The sequence below is a fragment of the Pterocles gutturalis genome, unplaced genomic scaffold (genome assembly GCF_000699245.1).
Source record: "Pterocles gutturalis isolate BGI_N339 unplaced genomic scaffold, ASM69924v1 scaffold9804, whole genome shotgun sequence".
Classification (NCBI taxonomy): domain Eukaryota; kingdom Metazoa; phylum Chordata; class Aves; order Pterocliformes; family Pteroclidae; genus Pterocles; species Pterocles gutturalis.
In genome coordinates, this window is record NW_010133297.1 from 30,904 (window position 1) to 51,165 (window position 20,262).

General features: G+C 35.6%; 1 protein-coding gene across 1 annotated transcript in view; it reads right to left on the bottom strand.

The window, feature by feature from the left end:
- Nucleotides 1-8,189: 8,189 nt before the first annotated feature.
- Nucleotides 8,190-20,262, bottom strand: part of TBC1D22A (TBC1 domain family, member 22A) — a gene marked incomplete at both ends in the record, with an annotated part of 91,427 nt that continues 79,354 nt past the window's right edge. Inside the window, one exon of the mRNA XM_010081181.1 lies at nucleotides 8,190-8,317. Coding sequence (XP_010079483.1) covers nucleotides 8,190-8,317 — 128 coding nt within the window. The remainder of the gene's footprint in view (nucleotides 8,318-20,262) is intronic.

Sequence of the window (20,262 nt, forward strand, 5' to 3'; positions counted from 1 at the left end):
ATAAAACAGTTTTGAAACACATGCTGGGGCAAAAGACAGTAAAGAATGATTTGACACAATTTCTCATAATCAAAGAAATACATAGAAGTAAATTCAAAAGAATCTTTCGCTAAACCAAAGGAAGAGAAATTGTTTTCGCACTGTATAAAGAAATTGCAAAAAATCACCTCCACTGGATGTTTTAAAGAGTATATTTTAAAACAATTAGACACATATTAATGAAATGGGCATTTAAAAAAAATTATAACAGATAAAGATACAATAAAGCTTCTGAGTAGTAGAAGATGGAAGGGTATATACCTTCCCCACTCTTCTGCTCTAAATTTTTGTTGATGTGCACTTAACCTGGCCTGGTTCAAGGACCTTTATGGTCCAAATCGTGCTTTGTATAAAAAAAGAAAAAAGACCAGACCACTGGGGACAGTGAGAGGTCTTAAGCTCCTGCTAAAGAAAATGATGAGAAAATTGTCCACTTAATATCACGGACTCAATATGGAAAAGAGATGTTAGAACTGCCATAAAAAGAAAAATATTCCTGGGTATGAAAAATTAAATCTGTTTTCAGTAGATGTATTTTCAGTCTCTTGTCTCAGGTGCCTTAAGGCTTTGATTGAGACCAGAGTAGTAATAATATCTTTCTTGTATAGATTCTCCGGTGTCTGTTGAGAAATGCACTCAACTTAACTGATTTTTTTTTTTTTCAAATAAATACTCATCATAAGACAACCCTACTGAAAAACAAACTTAAAATATTCTCATGTTCAGGGAAAAAAAAAATTTCACTAAATCTATGTAAAATGGAAACACAGAAAAAACCCTATAAGTGCATTCTTGAGCATTTCTTAAATTTCAGTGACTGACAGCCAGACAAGCGAGACAAAACATTATTACATGTAACCTTTTTTTCTCCCTCTTTTGTAGCTTTTTTTTTTTTCCTTTTTTGTCAGGAGGTGGGGGTGTTATAATTTCTGTAACCAAACTTTTATTTTAATACGTCTCTAGAGTTAGACCTCTACTTTTCCATTTGGATAATGGGAAAACCTGTGCTTCTTCAGTTTTTCATGAGATTTAATAACAGATTTTTGGGTCCCAGCACTTCTGGAAAATCACACCAATGTTGTTTATTAAAATATCACATTAGATGTCTAGTTTAAACAAAATCCCCTTGATCAAAAGCTAGTAATGAGCTATATAAATTATACTAACAAATAAATGGGAAATAAAGATGTCTGTTACCATATTGGTCAATAGAGTACACGGGGTCCAATGTGAGATACATAGCAATAAAAATGAACACTGAGTCAGAGAGGGAAAATAAAATTCCTCCCTCCTTGAAGAAGGAAAAGATAGAAATGGCTGGTAAAGTACCTGTGATAATATTTGGTCTAATGAAGATACACTTATGTTTTCCAGAAAAATGAAACTATGTTTATTTTGACCAAAGGAAGAATCAGTCTCCTTGATGAAGAAGAAAGATTAAGTTTCAAGAAAAAAAAAATACAATTTTCGGGTCCCACCTGAAGGATTTCAGGAAGAGAGGCATAAGCTAGCAGGTTCCACCAGCAATGGGTGTTCTCTGTTGAAGTCTGTTTAATGGATTTAACCTGAGAAAGGTACTATCTACTAAGAAAGAAAATATTCTTAGGAAAGGGCAGCAAGTAAGCTGGAAAAGGACAAGCAATCATTCTGATTTAACACTAGGGTTCAAATCACAGCCCTGCTCTCTCATCTTCTCTCCCTTGCACTGGCTGGAGTACTCATCAGCCCCTTCAACTGGGCTAATCTGAAGAAAAATAATGCACAGATACTTCCAAGGAGAAGGGGGCAACAGGAACTAGGAGAAAAACCTATTTCAGCAGTGAGACAGTAAATCCACTCACTAGTACCGCCAAATTTATCAGTTCTATTATTTGCTTTTGCCTATACCTTTTGTAAATCTTTCTAACTGTTTTGCCTTTTACATGGTAGGATTACGTGTTTTAATTTGCATTTACTTTCCAGCGTAAGCCTTAAGATACCATAGAAGTATTCTTCACAAAAGAATATGGGAAAGCTGTAAAGTAGGACACTGGGGCAGCATAAACACTCCAAAATATCTCACCTGCCTGTTTTCCGGTGTATCCAAGGAGTGAGCGTGCAACTCATTTCAACCACATCAGCCTGCTGGTGAGCTGGTAATACAGCCACCAGCTCAGTGGTACTAAACAAAAATGCTTCCTTGCAGGGGAAAATATTGGGCTATACACTTGAACTCTAAATATTCACACAGCACTTGCCACCGTGTATTTAAAACTGAAATATAATATACATAGGTGCTATAATTTTTTTCATTTTCTTTTCTTTTTTTCTTCTATGAAACAGGTATTTCAGATTGACATAGATTTTAAGACCTGACCAACACAAAAGTCTGAGCAAGCTTTTAGTTATGGATCTTGTGTCAGTATCTCTTCTGCAAGTTATGTAGTTATCCTGGTTTCAGCTGGGACAGAGTTAACTTTCTTCATAGTAGCTAGTGTGAGGCTGTGTTTTGGATTTGTGCTGAGAAAAAGGCTGATAACATACTGATGTTTACAATTGCTGCCAGGACAGTCAGGGACTCTTTAGCTTCTCTGCTGTGCCAGTATCTGCAGGGGCAGGAGAAGCCCAGAAGGAGCACAGCCCCAGTTCCTAGCCTTAGGAACTGACCTTAGGTTTATGACTGAGACCCAAATTGGCCAATGGAATATTCCATATCATGCACCTCATGCACAACATACAGATGAGGCTCTGTACGAAGTTCTCTCTCTCCAGGTCATCCCTAAGTCACCCCACTCTTGGGGTCATCTCACTCTCTCAGTCAGCTCTTGGTCTCTTCTTTCCAAGACTGCAGTTTCAGGACTCTCTCTGCTCTGGTATCGTGAGCTGGGAATGGGCTGAGCCTTGGTCATCAGGTGGTGAACAATTTTCCTGTGTATCACTCATTTGTACCTATTACTATTATTATTATCATTATTAATATTTTCAATTTTATTGTAGTCAAGTTATTAAATTGTTCTTATCTCAACCCATGAGTCTCATTTCCCTTTACCCCTTTAATTCTCTCCCCCATCTCCAAAAGGGGGGAGGGATAGCTCAAAAAAGTAATTTTTGTAAGAACATCAGATCAGAAGGAAAACTCTGTAATGAAAAAATACATGCACTCCATTCTACATGAAAAGTAAATAAAATTAAGTACTTTTATGACAATGAAAATTCTTATCCTATTTAAAACAGCAGTCAGTATCACACCATGTTATCTTGTATGAGGGTGATTTTATGACATTGTTAAAGACTTCCTTGCACCTCCAAACTGCCCAGAAACCAAATGTAGCTTTGAACTCAATATTTAAGCAGTTTAAAAATACCGATAGTCAAAACTAAACACTGTTCTGCTTTAAATATATACAACCACTGACATTCAAGACCTGTATTGCCATTTCTAATCAAGGATGAAGAGATTATAATGGATGTCATAAATGTAAGAGCATTGCTTCCTCCCCTCTCAACAGAGAACTACACAGCTACATAAGCACAGTGGATCTTAAAAGTGCCTTAAGGACAACACACACTTTAAGAAATAAAATAAACCAAAGGAAAAACTTGATGCAAACTTCAATAAAACCTCTTAAACTGAAGCAAGGATACTTTCTGAGGTTTTGATGGTAAACATTTAAAATATTTATCTAGAGTAGAAAAGCACAGATGCTGAGCATGGAGATATCCCCACCATTTTTAATACAATATCTTGACTCTTTTAAATCAGAGTTAGAAGGCAACAAAAGTCAGTTTCAAATACACAGAGCAATCTTTAAATTAGTGCCAAAACACCCCTCTGGCAAGGAACAAATATAAAACTAACTTGCATTTCATAAGTCTATAGAAATATGTTAAACATTTATATACCCTGAATAATTCAGCCATCATCCTCTCTCATTTTAACAATCCTTTATGCCAAAAAAAAAGATGACAAAATGTAGGATAAAAAGGCAAGGGATAATAAATAAAATAATAAAAAGATAAAACTGAGGACTTATATTACACTACTTTGATTTGTGGAATCTTTCACACTTGACAAAGTCTATGAACATTCACATTAATCAGTCCTACAAATTTAAAATTTTAACATCTTGGGTGTAACTTAAGCAATTTCTATTTTGAAATTATTTACAGCATCCATCTTTCTTTAAATAAAAAAAAAAAAACACAAAAAAACCAACAGCAAAGCCCAAGTAAAGTGAAAAAGCAGGATAATTCACTCTAATTAAAATGCAATTCAGGTTAAAGAATAAACCAAACTAAGTATTTATGGCTAAGAAGCCCTCAAAACACATCCTTTTCAAGCAAGATGCACAATGTCTTTAATTTTTGTAGTTTACAAAGTTCTGCTATGGAAGACAGTGATCTATTTGAGTGGATTTCATAGATACAGTTACAGAGTACCAGGGTATTTACTTAAGTGAGGACTTGGGAACCTTTCCAAATTTCTCTTCCCCTCAACTTGAAGTAGCTCAAGGACAGGTATTTTGGTTTATATGTTCAATGATTTACTTCATAGAGCCTAACAAATGACTAATGAATCCAAAATTAAACTAGACAGAAAATACGACACCAGCCAGAGAACCTTTGCTACCATACAGACTGAGACAGATGTAGACATCATTTAGGTGTCCACTCCTATTCTCTCTTAAGTCACTGGAAGAACTGCAGAACTCAAGAGATAGAATGCAGTTCTAACAACTGCAGCCAACAAGTTATCTATCACACTAAGAAATACGTAAGAGAGGACTATTTAAGTGTGCTGTTACTCCCCTGAAAGCCCCCTGCTGCAGTTCAGGAGAAAATAGGGCCTGCTCTGAGAATGACCAATCTGGAATTTAAGCTGGAGATAGCACAATATTTGTCTTTCCACAGCAAACAGAGACAAATGTGCAGTGCAGTGCAAAAAGGCATTATTTCAGCTTTGATAGGGAAAGGGGAAGAGAAAGGAACAAAACGGGCTTTTTCTGTGAAATCACCATCAGTGGGATCCTCTCTTTCAAGAGAGGACACTGTTCACTAATCCCTTGGTGGGGAGGCAGGCCATCCATCATCACCCTGGATTTCTGCAGGGAACAGGGGAGGTAGAACACAGCCCCGGTACAGACATGAAGGAATCGACAGTCACGCCTGTCTTACCACTCCTTCCACATAAAGGAATCTGACTGACCCTCCTCTGTCACCACTCCTACGCCATTCCCAAATCATGCTGCACTCTGGGACTAGAGCTGCCTCTAAACAGTGCCTTGCAAAATGCCCCATCCCTTCCCAAGAGCCATAAGGTAGCTAGAGTCTGAGCAAAGCCCTCATGGCAGCAGTGTAGAGGGATGCCTGTAGCTCATGCTGTGGCTAATACAACACTGCAACATGATCAACTCACCCTCTCTCTGAACTTACACTGCAGTTAAAGGCATTTCTGTTTATAGCAGTTCAAGAATATTGGCGGGGAAAAGCTCAGGGGAAAAGGTCAGTACATGCACATCCTGAGCGGACACTAAAATGGCAGAAGGCACAAGTATGGAAATCCAAGGACAATCCCCATGTTTTCCTACTTTCCTGCTTTAAGGACACAAGAGACAGCAAAACCAAGCCTGCTAACAGCATCATCAGCCTTTGAGTACAGTGAGAAAAGCAGTTAAACATCTATCCAGGCCCTTAAAACTATTAGTAGGATTTGTCCTTTCATCTTCATCTGGAAAGTTCAATTTCTTTCAAAAAAATGATTCCTTGTTATATTTCTGCCTCTACTAATTTTAAATCTCTCTTTCAAATCCAACATCATAGGTCCATCCACAGCTAGACCATCCAAAAAACTTCTTTACCAATGTATCTCTAAGTGACATTTTGGCCTATAGCAGGCTTTACAGTTAAAAACCAGAATCAGAAGATCAAACTAACTGAATAAATTCCATCTCTAAAATGTTTTCTATTTGGAAAGTAGCACTGCTGATACAGTTGTAAATAATTAAGTTAGAAACCATATGCAACCGAATGGCTTAGTGACAAGTTATTTGTGTAAAAAACTATAATGCTACTGCTTAGCACTTTAGTGCAGACTTTACTGGCTCTTGGAGTTTCATTGCATTTATTACCCATATGATCAGCACAGGTTGATAAGAATAAATTTGGTATAAGCACAACTGAAATCTGATAAGCAACTTGTGGAATTGTTCAAGGTTGATTCAAAAAGGGTTAGTAACTTAGGTGACATTAAGATATGCTTACTGGTTTTAAATACACTATTCACCAAGAAGTGAATACAGAACAGTCTGCTAAATAATGAAACCTAAAAAACAGTACAGATCTGCTGCACCTGCACAAAATCACTCCTTAAGCACGTTTGATATACAAACCCAATCCCATTCAGGTATAAGAATCCCATTTAGGTATTTAGATATAAGAAACCTTCATTTAAAAGATACACTTGGAAATCCCATGTAAATACATAAGTATTAAGCTTCTAAATGCTACAGAGGACACTGTAACAGAGCAGAATTTGCTCAAAATTGGAACCAAATAGTCAGAACCTTGAGTTATGGATAAAGATCCCATTCACAGGTGTCTGTAGACCAGTAAGGAGAAATGGTTCCTTTCAGCACAACAACAGTTAGTTTGAGAAAGAAACCATATGTTTGGTCCTCAAAATAAATTTCTCAAAATTATCATAGAATCAAAGAGCACAGATGAGCTCAAAGTGAAGTTCTGGCAAAAGTTGGACACATGTGGGTGGTTAGCTGGATTAATTAAGAGCTTTTACATCTTTTTAGCACATTGATGAGATTAATCATCAAGTACCAAATGCAGTGCTAGAGTTAGCATGGTAAAAAAACATGCAGGAGTTAGAAATGCTCCAGGAATAGCAAGAAAAAATATTCAGAATAAGATAAATTAGCTACAATTAAACATTTAAATAGCTCAATCTTTCAGTTTATCAGAAAGATCTTATAAAAAATAAATATTTTCAAGTGGAAGAAAATGCCAGGTACCAATAGATACTACGATGCATAACAGATGTTACAATAAGACATAGGAGGTAAAAGGATCCCAGATGGAAGCAATACCCACATCCAATACAAAAATTATTGAAGATGAACAACCAAATAAAATCTGCAAGGATACCACCTTTTACAACAGATTATCAGCGAAAGTGATAGATCCCTCATTTCCTAATGTTTTCTTATCAGATTTGGACACTATTCGAGAAAACACATTTAATTGAAACAATTTATTGTACTCATTAAGTGAGTATCAAGGAAATCTTAACCCTCTACTGGAGGTCTGACTTGATGGCCTAAGTGCACATTCTGGTACTGAAGACTATGAAACTAACTAAACACTGCTATATAACAGGTAGATGTAAAGACAATGATATTTAAAGATGTTACATCTTGTTATGAGATGTTATGAGCTATTCCCACATTTACTAAACTAACTCAGTTGAAATTTCTTACAGAATTTAAAATACTGATTTTTTTATTTTTTTTTTTACTTAATTTCAACAACAGAACGACTAAATAAGAGTATGTTGTTTAAATGCATAGTTAAAAATTGCATCCAGAAGCTACTGGAACATCAAGAAACAGAACTAAGAACTGGTACAGAGTTTTTCTCTGACATCAGTTCTTTCATGTGACAGTTGGGTAAGAAATTATTGAGCAAAAACAGTTACCTCAAATAGAGGTCAGTAACATAAGGAGTCTTATCTGGACAAACAATAAGACAGAAGACATGACAGAAGGATGAATACTGAGAACTGGAGACTGGAAGCTAGTATTGGATTGAGTAGTTAAGCAGAAGTCTGGAACTCAGAATCAATAGAGGGCATTGATTAAGCACAATTCAATGTTCGCTTCTCTGAAGAGACAGAGGGGAGTATTGAGCTTAACCCATGCTTTGAGTGACAGTTCATTTTAGTACTATGAATTATCATGACATCAAGCACTTGGTTTTGAAGGGCAGGAAGACTGAAGAGATTAAATGTTTCTAAGTGGTAACGATCACTAAAGGGTTTTTCTCTTATTATGATGATTCTTAGATCACACTAAAACAAAAGGTTCAAGAAAAAAATATACCCAAACATACTGGCATGTCCAAAACACACTATCAGAGTTATGGAGGTTTTAAAAAGTACTTACTTGGTATGTATCCCATAACCTGATAGTACACCGTAAAGGGACTTCTCTCATCAGCAAGTTATTCATCCAACGGAAAGCAAATTGCAAGTATTTCACCTCATGCTGATCCAAGTGCCTATGAACTTGTTCTGAAGACAGAATAAACAGACATTTTACTCCAGATTTTCTGAAGTCCTTAAGTATCAACTGCACTGTCTGAAAAAAACAAAATACTCCTCTGAACACAAGCAAATAAAATGTGGTGGTGCATGCAAATTCTTACAACCAAATTAAAATCCTCAAAACAGAAACAACTAGTTAAACATTACATTGGATTTTATTTTTCTGCCTCTATATGGCTTAAACAACTGCTCTCAGTTGTGCTATCTTAGGAAAAGACTAAGGTCAGAGCTTTACAATATACCACAAAAATATACAAAGCTATAAAGTGACATTATTAGGTACATACATCCTCACTAATTTCTTAGGCTACAAATTATCTGGGGCAAGACTACAAGAAACAAGGTTTGCAGACAACGTAATGACTTCCAAAAATTAAATCTTGGTAATAAAAACAAGACATCAAATTACAAGGCAAAGAACTATAAAGAAAGTGCATGTAAAGGTTGCATTCACTTGAGACAGAAAAAAATGAGATTAATGTGTAGAAAATACAGTGAGCAAATTTAAATAATTTGCAGCTTAAATAATTTCTTAGTATAACAAATAAATAAAAATAAAAGCCAGTACAAATCAATGGCTTCTAAAGCAGAACTTGCACACACTGTGTTATTTTACCATGTTTACTGTTTGAAAGCTGGGATATTCACTCGCATGGGTTATTGCTACAGCTAATGGAACTAATCTACTACATGGCTTTTATATATTTAGCAGAATTTCCTCCAAAAAGGATCATAAACCTGTTAACAGGTTTTAGCTAACAGGCTCAAGTATGACACTGGCATGATACAAATGACAACTACTGAAGAAATGATAAAGTCTTATTTTGGATAAATATGTGACAAGAAGTCTTTGTTAAAGTCTAAAAAAGACATTCCTACTGTGTTTCTTCATACAAATACATTCTCGGGAAATTTTGCTACCCAGATCATCCTTCAACCACACAGAGATGCATTATCAGCTAAGACAATGAGTACATGCTGATTTTCCAAATTTCACATTTCTCAGAAAAATCTAAAAAGGCACTAGAATACTAAATAAAAAAAATAACCCCAAGAGTATGGTTGCAGTGTTACAGGAAACATTACCTAAGGATTAATTAGAGAAGTTAAATTATACTCAATTATAATACAGACTGAACTTATTAAAATAATTTTTTTTCTCAAGATGCACTTTGTGGCTATATTAAAGTGTCCGCCAGTATGATACGGTTGCTCCACTATAGAAGCAAGAAGAAGAAAGTTTTTAGATTTCCAAAAACAATCAACAGTGAGCCTTTTTAAAAATAAGACCAATCACAACACATTACACCAAGGGTCCACCTATCACAACATCCCATCTCCAATGATGTCTAAAAATAATCCACAGAAATGTATAAACCACTGGTATTTCCCCATGGCACTTCTCAGCCTCTACCTATCTGTCAGACCCAGTATCTCTGTTCCTAAAGTCATATCCTTCTCTAATATAAATACAGACAAATATATAAAACTGTTTATGCACATCTTAAAACTATCTGTTACTTCTCCTGGGAACTATTTAAAGTTGTAGCTATATATAAAGCTGCGCGATTTTTTAAAGGATTCATTACATTTCTATGTGTAATGCTAACCATGCAATTAGATACTTCTGCTATACAATAGACTGAACTGCTAATATGGGATGTGAAAAGGTAGAAAATGAAGTGGCTTTATAGAAGTCATGGAATTCTGCACAATGGAGACCTTTCTCCTGAAAAGTGCTGCTGAAGCAAGTTGTCAGCTTGAAAACTTATTGGAAGAAGACAGTTATGGTAAACACATATGTTCTGCAATCTTAGAGAAATAGGCTTAGAAATCAAACACGGCAGTTTATATGTAAAAGTCCATAATTTGAAGACCGTATAAGCTTCAGAAGCCTCTGGATTTTCATTTTCCACACAGAGACCTTGCATGACTCTAACTTCTAAACAGATAGAATAGCATAGGATTGCACAGCTCAGCTGAAAGGGTCCTTCAACAATCACCTAGCCCAACTGCCTGAACAATTCAGGGCTGAACATGTTACTAAGGGCATTGTCCAAATGCCTCAACTCTGATGGGCTTGGGGCACTGACCACCTCTCTAGGAAGCCTGTTCCAGTGTTTGACCACCCTCTTGGTACAGAAATGCTTCCTAGTGTCCAGTCTAACCCTCCTCTGGCACTGCTTTGACCCATTCCCACATGTCCTATCACTGGATCCCAGGGAGAAGAGCTCAGCACCTCCCTCTCCACTGACCCTCCTCAGGAAGCTGTACAGAGCAATGAGGTTTCCCCTCAGCCTCCTTCTCTCCAAACTAGACAAGCCCAAAGTCCTTAGCCACTCCTCCTAGGACATTCCTTCCAGCCCTTTCACCAGCTTTGTTGCCCTCCTCTGGAGGTATTCAAGGACCTTCACATCCCTCTTAAACTGGGGGGCCCAGAACTGCACACAGTATTCAAGCTGAGGCTGCACCAACACTGAATACAGCAGGAGAATCACCTCTTTTGACCGGCTGGTGATGCTGTGTTTTATGCAACCCAGGATGGGGGTTGCTCTCCTGGCTGCCAGGGCACACTGCTGACTCCTGCTGAGCCCACTGCTGACCAGCACCTCCAGGCCCCTCTCTGCAGGGCTGCTCCTCTCCCAATTTATATTTGTCCCTGACATTCCTCGTTGATAAATACATTGAAGAGAACTGGCTCTGTAACTGAACCCTGAAGAACACTGCTGGTGACTGGTTGCCAGCCAGATGTAGCCCCATTCACCACAACCCTTTGAGCTCTGCCCTTCAGCCAGTTCTTCACCCAGTCCACTGTTGTTAGGTTACTCAGGACAAGCACAGAATTACTACCATGTGTCTGCCTTTGGTCTAGGCAAATTTATCTGCAAGTTAAATATACTGAAGTGAGATACTATGTTAAATTTATTTTTTAAATGTCACATTTAGATACCTATATTGCAGGCTACTATAATTAGATAATCCACTACATCAAGCAGGATACAAAAAAAGTCAGTTTTGTTCCCAACTCAAGTTAGTAACTCGCAAACAATTTTGTTCTTCACACAGAAGAAACAAATTGCATTTGGTTGCTTGCAGCCATTGAAAGTAACGAAGAACAATAAATTGTTCCAGTTGTGATATTTTAACCACAGTTGTTAATAGGCATAACGAATTTCTTGAAAGTTGCTTTCCAATCTAAAGAAGTTCAAAAATAGACTACTAAACTCTGTGCATTATATACAATCCAGGCAAAACTGGAATAAAAGATGCATTGACTAAAAAAGCTAATTCTTTCTACTTTGTAAGTAATTGTGAGTAGAGGCTATTTTGCTGATAAAGGTAATTTGGACAGTCATAATCTAAATTTAAATTTTCCATTTCAATGAAAATAAGTACGTGTGTGCAATGAACAAGCAAGATATATAATTACTGTCAGCTTTCAGACTTCAACTATTTATAAAAAATACTTGTACTGCAGTTTCTGATAGTAAAACTATTTCACAGTTTTTAAAAAAGATAGTTCTTTTATCAAAATTCAAAAGAAAGAAGAATTACATTTAATAAGTTTCCCAATGCTTTCAATAAATCCATATATAAAGTTTTGGTGAAGCAAATCCTCCGATTAAAGAATAAAATACATTATACAGATGCATTCCAAAGTAGCACAACCCCAAAAATGCATATTTAGTATATAAAAAGCATGTATAACTATTTATAATTTGAATAAATACACTTATTGGATATCTTAGTTTGAATGATTGCATTTAGCCACCTTAAACAGATGTTTCTTATGGCAGAAGACCTATACACATACAATATTTATTGTTAATATTTAATGTCAGCTTCTCATGCTGTTTTGATGATTTTAGAATTAAAATTGCACATGACTACAAAATCAAAAGCTAAAGGCTCAGATAAGGACAGAAACAACCTATACTAAAGCCTGAGTTAAGTGCTGTCCCAACTGGGGAATACTGTCAGAACAAGCGCCTAGGAATTGCCAGATTACAGTGGAACAGCATGGTGCCACTGCATCCATCTGTTTAATTTATTACTTCAGAATATTAGCCTTTTGGTGTTGACAATTATTTAAAAATTCCTATCAACTCTAGCAATCTTTTCTGAAATTTGACTTTGCATCTAGTTTTGACACTAAAATTATTTAAAGTTCATTTTTTACTCATCTTTCATACCTTGGGCACTTCATTTTTAACTCCATTTTATCAATCTTATGCATATTTTATTGTAAACATAAAAAGCACTAATTGTTAAAAATTATCTGAAAAGCAGTTAAGCTAAGAATCTCTGATAAACAGGTCTTTTAATTTCTCATGAAGATCCACACAATTCTTCTTGAAAAGCATACACTAGCTACAAGAGTAAGTCCTCTGGTACCAGTCCAAAATGGTCAGTAAAATAATGAGCCAGCCTTTGCCACAGAGGCTTACTGGCACTGTCATTTACCTGCAGAACGATGTTTGTACATTGCTCCTTAACAATATGAAAACACACTACAGATATATGCTAGTGCTCTTGTTTTCCAGTGGCACTCTAGTAGGATTTTCTTCTGGCCCATGCCAATAAGTCATACATGCCTTGTAAGTCAGGCCAATAAAGGCAAGCATTAGAGACTAACCATTAAGGGACTAACTTAATGGAAGACAAGCCAAAGAAAGCAAACAGCGTGAAGCACTGACACACTTCAGAAAATCAGAAAAAAAATTCTACTATATATGAGAATCTCCACAGTCTAATTCTCTGTTTTTTAATTAGTCACCTTGTTATTTTTAAAAACAACTGAAATTGCTAAGAAATAAACAAACATCATAATCTATAAACTTAGACATAATAACACAGGCACATAAGAAGAAAGCATGACAACCAGAAGAACCATCATTTCAAAATTTAAAACACTTTCATTTTGAAATACATAACGTCTTTAGCAGAATTAACCTAGGAACCTGTCTCTGTTTTAATTCCCTAATGACTCTTTTGGAAGTTTCCCTGCATGAAAATATGAATCTAACAACAAGAAGTTTTTTAAAAATAATTAAAAAAAAACTTTGGCAGGTAATAAACTGATTATAAAAGGGTGATTTTTTTTTTTAATCATATTATTTAATCTCGAATTAATTCACAAGGAATGTGCTTGCAAGCCTCGAATTTGTCTGACCATTAGACAGAATCAGTAAACTGCACTGCCACAATTTCTGTTATATTGCGTAGGCAACAATGATGTCTTCCTTGTGTTATTTTGCAACTTCTTGACCACAAAAGTTTCCATGGCCCAGCCCATTACAAGTATGAGATGTTATGTATAATCTAAGCAAACAGTGTAAAGTAACATTTCTTTTCCAGTTTCTTCGTAATGATGACTTGATACTTCACTGGCAGCTTCCAAGTACTAGTGCAAAGAAACCAACCAATGAGATTTTATTCTGCTTAAGCAGTACTACAGTAGGCATTTATTTCTCCTGAGCAGAACTTTCTAAAGGTGTAGGTAGCGATTAAAAAAGGTAGTACTGTAACACAAATAAATACAAGATCTAGAGGAACACTGCTTACTAGAAATAGTATTACTCACAAGGATTGTCCCTGCAAGCTTGCACTCACGAGAGCAGAACCTGCTGAAAATCAGTGACTGCTTAAGGCTCACCTCTGAGTAACCACAAACATTCGATAATACTGGTTTTCATAAATATTGCCTGCAAACTTCAAGATGTCATTAGGGAACAAGCACCCCTTTGATCACATCAGCCCCCATATGGAGATGGTCATCCATGCTCGTCTTCCATCATTTTGCAGCACATTTTGTCTAGACTCAAAGACAGTTGATTAGCATGGAGCAGTTCACGCAACTGCATTCATTCACTTAGGGACTCCACAACCAACATACCCATCACCAGCTCGTGCACTATCTAGTCAATATAGTACCAAAATGTTGAAATATTTTCTGCTACACCTAGATTCTTTAAACACTGCCATTTGCTTAAAATTATAGCTCTCAGATACTCATCCTTGCTGTCCAAATGAGGGAACTTTGTCATCAGTAACTGACTTTCTTTTTCAGTATTCAACCTACTGAAAGCAAATTTTGTAGTTCATTTTCTCTCTTCTGAATAGTTCCTATATTGTTCAAAACCTGTATGTTTATGGGAGACAAAGGGAAGAGTTTGGAGTAAAATCTCAACACCTGATGTTGCCAGTTGCAGATTAGGGCTTACAACTTCACAACCTGAAGTAATTCTGTCAAGACTACCGCTTAGAAATGAGTTACTATTAGTTATGCATATTAATTTTTATTAATATATGTTAATAACAAAAGAAGCTCTTGATGACTGAAATAAAAGATATCCAAAAGATCATAAATGTGCACTTGAAGACAAGATCTCATTATGATACACAGTTCTGCTTCAAGTAATAGTAGGGATCCGAGTAAAAGATTTACATGCTGATTTTATCTTGTTCCAGATTTAGTTTGCTTTTTACACCTGGCTAAAATCATCCATTGTAAGAATTATAATAAAAGCATTTTTAAAAAATCAATTGAAGAGTCCTGTACAAAATGAAAAGATGACTGGCAGAAAACCAGAAATATTACCAAATTAAATTCTCCTAATGGCCTACAATTTAGACATAATGATCTATTTGAATTTAACTCACTAAATGTACAGCTAGTAGCTATGACTGAGAAATACCTTTTCCATACACAAGAGATATGGCTAATACTCCAATATTCCAAAGCCCAAGACTCAGATGTCAAAGCAAAAGGATATATAGAGGGAGGAAGGGAGGGAGGAAGGGAGGGAGGAAGGGAGGGGAGTCAAATGCAAGTAACAATTCTGTGGTATTCAGTGCAAAATAGAGAAAACCATTAGGAAAAACAGTTAGCAAAAATCACGGAAGATCTACCATTCTAGCTAAAAGTTAAAAAATACATCCTGTGTTTCCAGGAGGAACTCAATATTCAAAGTGCAACAAACAACAGTGAGAAATAAGTTTGATGAGACAGTTCTACTTCTGAGTGGCATTAATTGGACTTCCATAGCCTATTCTTCTAAATCGTAACTGTGTGAATTCCTTACAGGGTTTATGCCTAACACTTTTTAAATTCCCCATGATGTTAAACTGTTTTTTTCCTTTTGCCATGAAAATAGTACGTTTTGGTTATTTAAAAGTTAAAGTGCTTACAGAGGTCAGGAATTTACAAATATTTTTATAGTCAGTCTCAATTCTTGCCAAGATCTCTGAACCTCATAATAGCACACAAGTATAATCTCCATGGTAAAACATAAAATATGATTTAAAAGAGATATTAAATAATTACAATGCCCAGTGAGCAGCACTTACGAGTGGATTACAGCATAACACAGTAATTACAACCATAAAATCTGATAAAAAATAACTACTGGTGATCTAAATAAGATGGCTTTGTTAAAAAGAAAAAGAGCTTTACAGTACAAATTAATTAAAACAATTATTAAATTGTTATTATGAAAATGCCTACAAGATTTTTAATCACTTCAGCACCAAGCTGACATAGAAAGATGGACCAATGGAGAAGGTCCTTATTAATCACTAATTTTCAACAGCAGCAGTAAGGTCTAAATAAATTCTATTTCCATTTCCAATTCAAAACTCTTCTGCATGGTTAAGGAATACAAGTCTTTTCAACAATTACCATCAGAGCTCTTTTTTTTTCCAGATTCTTCAACACAATCCTAGTTCAAAATTATAGGTGTCAGTAAAATGCTTTACAACATAATTAAACACTATTTTGCAAATACAATTAAGTATTCTTTAACCATACTTAAAAAAAAAAATCATTAGCATGATTGAATGCCTAACGAAAATTGATCAAATGTCACCTATTACCACAATTTCATCATCAGTTCATTGTATGAACACCCAAGATCCAAATTAAAATCCAAATTAGTTCATCTATATCTATCATGGTATATTGAACAGATCACTTGTTCTGTGGGTCGCATATTAGTCTTGGTTGATATTTTGCCTTTTTGAGATTCAGATTTTCCTAAATGAAAAAGCAAAAACATTTTTCTCTCCCGTTTAAAAAGTTCAATCAACAGAGAAACTGAATGCCCTTTAGAAACTATGGAAACATCAAAACTACTCAATATTTATCTCTAAGTATTTTTTGTGCTTAACTCATCATATGAAATTAAGTTCTGACCAGAACTGTGAACATTTGTGTTTGAAGGACCAGACAGTTTTATGGGAATAGGCATCTTTATCTCTGGGGATATCTCTTAAATCAAGAGCTGTGTGTTCTTCCTGGGCTGCTTAAAACTTTAGCAGCACAGAAAGAACACACAGCTCTTAAATCAACCCAGACATTAGAAAGGATAATTCCACCCGCACTAATCCTATTCTAATAAAGGATATTGCATAAACATCTCCAATTAAATAAGAAACCATAACACCTAAATATTAAGAAACATACCAACCAACCTTTTAGACACACCTACAGCAAATATTTCAAAGTATGAGAACTACACAGAATGGACAATTAAATAAGCTCTTTCTCTGTGGATAAATAAAAATACATATAAAAATGAAAAAATTTTACATAACTACATTTCATGAAGAAATTGACCTGAACCTATATACCCACAACACATATAAAGATATACAAGAGGTTCATATGTTAAATTTCTATTTGCATAAATAGCAAAAATATATTCAAGGGATAAATTTAAGGCCATGACATGAAAGTGCTTTATTACAAGTACTTGTGGCATTGTTTACAGAACTGCAGACAACTGACCAATGAAGACATTTGTAAGCCAACACGGAAATAAGTGTGGTTAGTAGAGCCAAGATTAGTTTGTTAAGATCACTAAAAAACGCATTCTCTAATTTCTGTTTCATTTGAAGTGAATGAAACAAACACATTTACAACATAGAAGCAATACAAAAAAAACAGGACTTGTAAAATTCTTAATATAACATGGCTTTAAAAGGTGAAAGAACATTTTAACCGCACCTAGGCCTAAGCAAAAATATTTTCCCAAACAATACTATGTAGTATTTAATAAAATAATAATTCTTTAAAATAATTTGAATATAACTTTATTTTTGCACTAAAAATACCTTCCTTTCTCTTGAAAAATTTCCAATTTTTTTTTTTTTTTACAAACCAGAAATTGTCTCAATTAAATTATCATATGTAAGAATACCTGTCAGAGTTCTCCAAAACAGATGGCCAGAAGATGTGTTCACAGTGGACACAGCAGAAATACTGAAATATTACTGAACCTTTGAAAGATGTAGCTGAATTCTAAATGAACCCTTATGAGATAGTCAAAACTCATCACTCGCTTTATGTTCTTAGGTATTTTGCCATTATTTCCATTTTCAAAAGAAGAGAGAAAAACATATACAACAACAGTAACAGTTTTCTTCTTTTTTCTTTTTTTAATAATTTCCTGGTTTTTTATTTTTTTGTTTCTTGTTACTAAGATTCAAGGTCCAATTTTACAGTAAGATTCCTGACTACCAGTGCAAGAATCTGGAACACTAATAACACACAATTTATTTAACTACAATAAAACATAAGCACAGATCAGGGTGTGCAGAATGCAGATGCAAACTCCAGGAGACTTTCTATAAAATATGTAGAAAAAATATCTTCTCAAACTTACCCTTACAGAAGATGCAGAATGTTAATACTAAGTTGAGTCATCAGTACTGCTTTTATAGTTTATTGTAATGCTAAGGAGAAACTGACACAAATAAAAATAAATTTATAAAACACTTTTTTTTTTTCTAGAACTGCCTTCTTGCTTATTTAGAGAGAATGCTGTACTATTTTAACATCTTTTATCCATGTTTATGGAAATCCAAGACTACTTCTACCTACAAATGCTCAGCCTTCTCCAAATGGCTACCTCAAACTAATGTAATCAGCAGATGTCTTACAGTAAACTGAAGAAGCTGACTCTCCCAAGCACGAAACCAGACAAATGCAAAACATCTGTAAATTATGTGATTACAAATCCTGAATTAATTTTGGCATTCCTACACTACGTTTCTTTGCTTTCAAGCCTAAATGAAGCAAAACTGGAAGACAGCATGCCCATGTGAGTGTGACCTGTTAAAAACCATGAGACACAGTTCATGATTTAGAGCAGAAAAGCTCTACTGACATTACAGGAAACAGAAAAGATAACTAATTATAACAGATTCCTTATATTATTAAGCTATCTATCGATCCTCGCTCTCAATATTTTTGTATAATTCCTAGAACTATCTAAATGATGATGACAAGGAGATAAATGAGATTAAATAATCTTTTATCTTCAAATTCTATCTGGTTTATAACAAAGTCAAAAATTCTATTAAATACATGATTCATCAAAATTATTTTCTGGAGTTTAAGCAGACTGAGACTATGATTAAATTAACAGAGTAGCTGTTTGAAGTCTACTGGAATGTTCTGCAGTGTATGCACAAGGACAGTTACTTTGAGAGGAGTTGTGATCCATACGGTTGGGTTAATGAGTGTTGCTCGAATCACTAACATAATGCATTAATACTCTCCAAAGGGCAAGCATCACTTTTCACACACTGGTAACCCATTACAACTAGCAAACAGGCTGCACAAGCTTCATCCACTCACACAGCTACTTATTACGTTAACATTCTCTTCACCAGGCAGTTACCCCGCATCAAGAAAATAATGTGACACAGTAGCAACAGGAAAATTATTTTCTTCCACAATAACTTTAATTAGCACTTAGGATATTTACAGTAAATATGGACTGTGAGATTTATTTTTTGAAAACAAAGTTACTGAATTCATATCAACCACACATTTCCCTTTAGCTACAGTATAGCAGACCCAGTACAAATACAAAAAGACAAAAGCAAAAAGAAAAGGAGAAGAGGAAAGCACAGTAACATGTAATTTAATCAAACTATGTCATGTATCCATCAAAAAGCCAACCAGGTCAGGATCCCTTACCTGAGAAATCCAAAAGTTTATGAAATGACAGCACTACACATCCACCATTGCCTATCGAATAACTAAAACTTCATTTTGATTTCACGTGTACTTTGGTGTATCTTTCTAGCAAAAGAAAGTAACTGAGTTGACAGCCTTCTAGACAAAAAGAAACAGGCCTAAGAATATGTAAAAATGCATATCTTTTACTATCCGAAACATTAACTGGACTACTGCATTAAAAGGGCTGTGATCAGCAGTACGAAGTCCAATTGACAGTTAGTTACTAACGGCATCCATCAGGGGTCAATACTGGGGCCAATACTGTACAACACCTTCACTAACAAGTAATGATGGCATAGAGTGGACTCAGTGGCTGATACCAGACTGAGAGGAGTGGTTTACATGTTGAAAGTCAGAGCTACTATTCAGAAGGCCTTGGCAGGCTGAATGAATGGCTGACAGGAAGCTCCTGAAATTCAGGAGAGGCAAACATCCTGCATCTGGGATGGAATAGTCTCATTCAACAGCACTGACCAGGCATCAGCTGGCTGGAAAGCAGCTCTGCCAAGAAGGACTTGGGGGTCCTGGTGGACAACAGGCTGTGCCCAAGTCAGCAGTGTGTCCTCACAGGAAGGAAGGTCAACTGTATACTGGGTTTTCTAAGCAATAGAGAAGCCAGCTGGTCAGGAGAAGTGATTCTTCCTCTGTGTTGACCACTTGTGAGACCATGTCTGCAGCATTATGGCCAATTCTGGGACATTAACGTAAAAGAGCAAGTCCTGTGCAGTGCAATCAAGAAAGCTGGAGCACTTTACACATGAAAGGAGGCTGATAGAACTGCATTTGTTCAGCCTTAAAAAGAAAAGTGTATGAGCAGCTGCAACTACCTAACAAGAGGGTGTAGAGAAGATGGAGCCAGATTCTTCTTAGAGGTATGCAGAGA